This window comes from Gavialis gangeticus, unplaced genomic scaffold (genome assembly GCF_001723915.1).
Source record: "Gavialis gangeticus isolate Ggan-Ray unplaced genomic scaffold, GavGan_comp1, whole genome shotgun sequence".
Taxonomy (NCBI): Eukaryota; Metazoa; Chordata; order Crocodylia; family Gavialidae; genus Gavialis; species Gavialis gangeticus.
The window spans coordinates 75,802,127-75,808,696 of NW_017729022.1; the positions used below are offsets into that span (position 1 = coordinate 75,802,127).

Consider the following 6,570-nt stretch of genomic DNA (forward strand, 5'->3'; position numbering starts at 1 on the left):
CCATACGGACATGCTAAGACGGGAAGCCTAGATCTGGCCAAACAGCAATATATTTATATTTTATAAGAAGCCTGTCACCTAGCTTCTTTTCCTAGACAGCATATGAGATTAAAAAAATCTACATGTCTAAAAAGGATGCAAGGTTGTAGTCTGGTAAATATGCACCTTCAGGGGTCAAGAACTTATTGGCATAATGTGAGCTCCCCTAGAAATGAAGGCATGACTTGTTTAATAGCCAAGCTGGCAGAGGTACTTAATTCACAGACTTGTGATGGGGGGTGGAAAGGGGAGGGGGAAGGGAGGTGACAAAAATGCAGCTTTCCATCTTGCTTCACCTGTGTAGATAAAAATCTTATTGGACCTTCTAGCACAGACATGACGAAGGCCCATATCCAGAAAAGTGCTATGGTGGCAAAATCCTATTTAGGTACCTAATTCTTACTGAAATCACGATTGAAATCAATGGCAGTTAGGTACTTAAATACCATTGTGGATTTGGGGTTGGCAAATATAACCTGGAGCAACAACTAGCCCAAGGACTAATAACTTTTATGGCTTGTTTCTCACCATAAGTTTAAGAGGCTTCCTGTATTTTTTTGCCATGTTAAGATATAAAAATAAGCTTCTAGAAAAGAAATGAAGATCCTGAAACAGTCCTGGGAGTAGGGACAAGGTCCCCAAAGAAACCACGAGCAGTTGGATGTTGATTTTGCATAGGTCCTGGATACAGTGAAAAGTCCCAAGAATGACAGCTGAAAACATTCTTTGTGAGAATGTTTTATTGTCTGGACACATGACAATAGATTCTGTCTTTCAGATTCTTTATTCCTAAAACAACTGATGTCTTAAAGATGTCAGTGCTTACCAAGAGTGAATTCATTCTGTATGCTAAGCCTACAGAATGAAGAACACGGAACATGACATTTCAGCACAGTGTCTCCTTAAGGACTTAGCTATGGTTAACAAGAGTAGTTAAATGATACATGCAAGAAAGTGACTTGCAGAACTCCGATGCACTGTGCTTGGATAGAGCAGGAAAAAAAGCTCTACAAATTTAAGAATGGCACTGAGTTTTCCAATATTGTGGTCCTGCTGGCACACCACTAGTGAGGAAAACTGCTCTAGAAACAACACACACACACACAAAAAAATCTTACTTAAAATGATAACGGACCCTAATACTGGGGCAAGACAACAGTGACAGTTCCATGTTCTCTGACATCATCACCAGCATTTTCAATGGGCTCTTGGTGCTTTCATGAGACAGAGGCAAAGAATGCTCTAATGTAGATGAAGCTTTTTAAGACTCCAAGACCCAGGAAAGCCAATCCAGCTCTGACTGTGGGATCTTTGTTGAAGCACCTATCACTTCCAGAAATAATTTTACAAGAGGAGAAGCCCTCTTTGCCTGGGATTTTGCATCATTTTATGCTTTGATACTGTCGGAGGTTTAAAAGCCATGGTACTTGATACTTCCACCTAGTAGGGAAGACATCATACATAGCCTTCAGCTGAATGCCATTTCCCAAGGCTTAAGCAGCAATTTTCTTGACTATATGAAATGAGAAATGTCACTGACACATGGAAAAAAAACCCTTGTTAAATCCTCATTTTAAGATGGGTCTGCCATGGTAAGGAAAAATAAAAAGATGAGAAACTAGTCAAAATTAAAACATACCACCGTTTCTACCTAAACCTAAGACTAATAACAACTATTTGCCATTAGTTTTGCTGTCTACCACAATGAAAAACAACAGAGTTAGCTCTGAGACTACTCTAGGTGAATACAGAAAACTATTAAAGGGAGAAGATTATTATAGTGTAGGGAATGGAGGAATCACTTATCCTCTCTTAGCCCTTAAATACCAACTACTATTTTAAAAGGATCTGTGAGCACACGGTTAGACACCCAACTCTAACAGAGGGACATGGCATGAAAGTAAACTTTATATATTCCCCACCCTTAGAGTATAACATATTAAATGGCAACACTGCAAACTTTACTATAAATGATACAGCCAGAAGTCAATTAGGAAATACTTCCCATCTCGAGTGCCTAACCAGAACAGCAAAAGCTGTTCTTCTATAGAGAGGAATCTATCAAGGTAACACCTTAACATTTAAAACAATTGCCAAATATACCAGATCACAGGTCAGAAACACAAGAGAAAAATGACTCAATGTCTGTATTGTGAAAACATTTAATGTGTGTCACCCAGAGGTCAGTATAATCTGAAACCGACAGAACTACTCTGATTTACCTGCTCCAGATGAAAAGTCTAACAAAAAAAATTAAAATGTATAAGTGAACTGGTGTGATGATACTAGTGCTTTGTAGTTTATCTTTCTAGATCTTTGCAGTCCAGTTCATAACTTCTATACACGAGTAAAAAAGAGAAAGAAGAAAAAAAAAAGCTCTCTACAGAATAGAGACCACTCCAGCAATATTAATAACTAAAACAGTAATATAAGAGCAGATCATTTTCTTAACAATATTCATAATATATTGTTTTTTCATCAAAATCTGCTCTTAAATTTTACCTCTTCACTTTTTTCAGAATGTGTTTTCCCATTATGGGTAGTAACATGTTACTGCATAGCAGACATACATTTGCTTATGTGATCCTTTGCTGTTGTGCTTCTTATTTTATGGTCCCTGCTACTCTGAAGAATTTGATGGTTATTAGTAATATATGTGCTGTTCAGATGCAGTAGGAATAATTCAGAATTTTTTTTCTTGCAAAAGGAAACATTTGTAGAAGGTGTTCAACCACATCAGGTCAGAACATTTAGACAAAATACAGATCTCCTCTCCAGGAAAAGATGTTTTCTAACTATCACTATTTTAAATCATAAAGTTAAAAAGAAAGGAGTACACGTTGCCAAGGTCTTCCTTTACATTCTGTGTTGTATTTTCTCACCTCTGCTAACTAAATCTAAGTTTTGACTGTGTTCAGCCTTGCAGCCAAGTTCACTTTCCACACTTACTCATATCAGCAATACTTCTAACTTAAGAATCTAAAACCTATTTCTCATGCCCAATGATGATTCAGTTGTAAAAATTTAAGGCAGATTGACCAGTTTAAAGACACCATCCTCAGAGTAACTAACTTAACCAGTAAACTTAGATAAGATGGCAAATCAAGCAAAAGTAAATGCAAGGTATAACCCAGTGACCCAAGCAATTATTTTGCTTTGAAGTGACTTTTCCCTTTTCTCTTAAGTGACCTTAAAATCTTTTTTGTGACAGCAGTTCCCAGGCTTTCCATTGCCAGCAACAGACTTCATGCCAGGGACAAAGCCAGCATTAAGTGAGTCTTTATTCCCTCAGTGCACCTTAAAAGAGAACAGCTGGTAGGAATTCAGAACATATGCACATGTGTGCACATATATGGGAACATGTCAGCACACGTGCACATACATACACACACACACGCTTTCAACCTCTTTTCAGTGTACAGGAAACCCACCGTATCCCCCTGCTTGGATGGGTGTTTTTGGAGAAGCACAAGCATACAGACTAAAATCCTCCGTCTGGAAACCAGCCCGGTTTAACGAGGGCTCAGATGCACTGCGGTGAATTTTTGGCAATGACCGGGCCAGAAGCTCAATGGAGGCAAGTATCTAAAATAAGTGAGAAAACAAGGGGGGGGGGGAAATCAAATCTGGTACTGCAGAGTGGTAACACATCACTGTAAAGCCATGGGCAGAACATTGATTAATTCTAGGTAACAAGTTACAATCAAAGACAATTAAATCATCATTAAAAAAAGATTTAACATTTTGCATTTTCATGTCTGTTGTATTTCCTCAGAAATCTAAAAAAAAATCCCTTCTGCAAGACACTACTTCATATTTCACCTTAACAAACACTTACTTTGCTGTGGGAGTCTGATGAAGACAGCAACATGGCTGCCTTTTGTTTACTTCCTTGTTTGTACAACAGCATCCAGGATGTCACCAAAAATAAACACAGCTTTTAAAGCTGCTTGCTTAAAATCTCTACTGCATAGCCAGCAGGGAGAACTCATATTTGTTTTAATGCACTGAATCAACATTAAAAAAGAAAACCCCAAATATTTAGAATTCAAGGATATTTTCCCAGACAGAAACAGCACAAAAATATACCACAAAAAAAAAAAAAACTACCCGTCAATTGCTCTGTAGGACATGGGCAAATATACATCTGGAACAATTTCAAAAAAGGGGAGGAAAAGTGCTATCCCATTTTGCTGTAACTGTTACATGAACTCTATAGCAATATAAGTGTAGCAAGACTGCTCCAACTTTCCCTCAACTTTAACCCTGCTTCATTCAAGATCAATGTAGCTCATTTGACTTGCTACAGAATCATGCGTACGTGCATTCCTATGCAGCAGCTCCCCCTTCTCTTTGGAAGCCACTAAAAATGTACATTTGTCCATCCCCTTAGGATGTATAACACTGAAGTTAATGTGTCATTAACTGGATGTATTGGGAGTAGACCATCAATTCTTCATCAATTCATGAAAGCTAAACTGACAACATACAAGTCATTTTAATATTCTGCTGTATTGAACACACTTTGCCAACTACAGAATACTAACCATGGGCTAAACCAGTGGGGGCCAACCTTATGGTCAGGCATGCCACAAATTAAGTCCCACACCCTCCAAGTACCACTCCAATCCCCACTCCCTGCCTAATCTGCTGCTCTGCTTTCTGCTCCCTGGTCAGTCTGCCACGTATCACACACAGAGGCTGCCTTTGCTATTTGTGGCACATGTGCCACATGTTAGCCACCCTTGTGCTAAACTACCAGTTTTACTATCTGAACGTGTAACTTGAGCCTAAGTTCAAAGAAACAGTCTTGAACTGGATGACAAGTGCATACTATACCTGCCTTTGCCTACTTCTCAGAGTTGCCCACAATCCAAAACAGGAACATTTCTTACCTGAGGAAAAAGGGGTCGCTCATCTCTCTTCTTTTTCAAGCACTCTGCCATTAGCCTCTTCATGGCTTTTGGACAATTACTTCTAACTTTACTGAGATCTGGAGACAGATATCCTCGTCCCACCATAAAAATGATCTTTGTTTTGAAAAGGAAAAGGGAAAGAAATTTATAAATCAAAACATGTAACAATCAAACAAACAAATGTATATATATCAAGAAATGTTTCAGCTGGAACAAGTAGGTTTCACCATACTTTGTGCACCAAAAGTGATAATAAAAAGAATAATCTGCTGTGTTGCAGCAACATGCCTGAAATTTTTAAATGTGCAATTTAACGGTTTTGTGCTGACCTATTTCATTTGAAAAGTCAATGGCAAGTGCACACCTAAGTGCAATTAAAGAAACATTCAGCACATACAGCTGTAAATCTTCACTTATGAAAAGCAAGGAGTCTCTTCACATATTTTCTCTTCCCTATTTTTTCAAAATATTGGGGGGGGGAAGATACACAGACACAGAGACATACAGAGAAACTTCTGATTTTTCAAACCTTTATACAAAACAAAAGATAAAAGTGGAAAAATGCATACTTGAAACATGAAACACTTGTCAGCAACAAAAATACCTTCTCATTAGAGACTGAATCCCCTTTCCCAGCAATACCCTTCATGAGGTTGCATACTTAGGACCAGCTGTTCATCTTTCACCTTGCGGAGTGTCCCCTCAAGGGCCAAACATGACACAAGCTGGTCCCCATTTTGCTGCAAAGTGAAATGTCCATATTCAACTATAAATCCTGCCTGGACCAAGAACCAGAACAGTTGGATGACATCATTGGAGCCAGTCCTCGTGAGCTGGTTTCTGAGGCTTTTCAGAGTTGCCATCTTGGTCTGGCTCAGGAAGAAGCTGGGCAAGCAGATCATGCTCTTGTTGGCTGCTTGGTATGGGACACAGTAGATGTACATGTTCTTGAAAGAGTTCAAGTCCAAGACACCAAAAAGGATGCTAAAGACAGCAAAGAGCAGCAGCAGCCGCCAGGGACAGTCCAGAAAGGCATGGAACAGTCTCCTCCATCACCTTCTTGCAGAAAGGGTGAGCCACCAGCAGTGCCAAATCTAATGGGTGGACAAAGGTGCCTGTGGCCAGGATCCCATGCAGCAGCTGTCACCGAAGATCACCAGTTCTCCTGAAGAAGGACAGTTTGTACAGGACATAGGCAGACAAGGTTCTTTAGGTAAATGTGATGTCTTTTATTAGACCAACTAAATAGTTGTAAAAATGGTTCTTTGCAAGCTTTCAGGCACAAACATCTTTCTATGGACACAGGGAGAGTCTGTTGTTGTTTTGTGTTCTCCTGGATGGAATAGAAGCCAATATGCAAAATGCAGGTCTGAAAATGCAAATGTGTGGCAGTGCAGATCAAAGACCATGGGAGACAATAGGTGTGAGACAGGTAGGTAGAAGCAGGGAAGTGGGGAATGTTGACTTAGGACTATCTGAGGGCAGGCAGGTGCCATAAATCCAGCATACTTATAGGCTCGGCAGTGCTATACTGGTTAGCACTACAGATGAAAGGGACTTGAGGGTCATGAGCAACCACAAGATGAACATAAGCCTTCAATGTGATGCTGTGGCT

At 39.5% G+C, this 6,570-nt stretch overlaps 1 protein-coding gene across 2 annotated transcripts in view; it reads right to left on the minus strand.

Annotated features, from left to right (window-relative positions):
* The window catches only part of BRAF (B-Raf proto-oncogene, serine/threonine kinase), a 148,050-nt gene that overhangs the window by 17,163 nt on the left and 124,317 nt on the right, over positions 1-6,570 (minus strand). The window contains exons 17-18 of one of the 2 annotated variants that reach the window (XM_019515423.1): positions 4,935-5,069; positions 3,471-3,624 (exon numbers count right to left, since the gene is read on the minus strand). In XM_019515423.1, coding sequence (XP_019370968.1) covers positions 3,471-3,624; positions 4,935-5,069 — 289 coding nt within the window. Of the gene's footprint in view, positions 1-3,303; positions 3,625-4,934; positions 5,070-6,570 lie in introns of those variants that run through there. The other variant, XM_019515424.1, reaches the window with a different exon arrangement.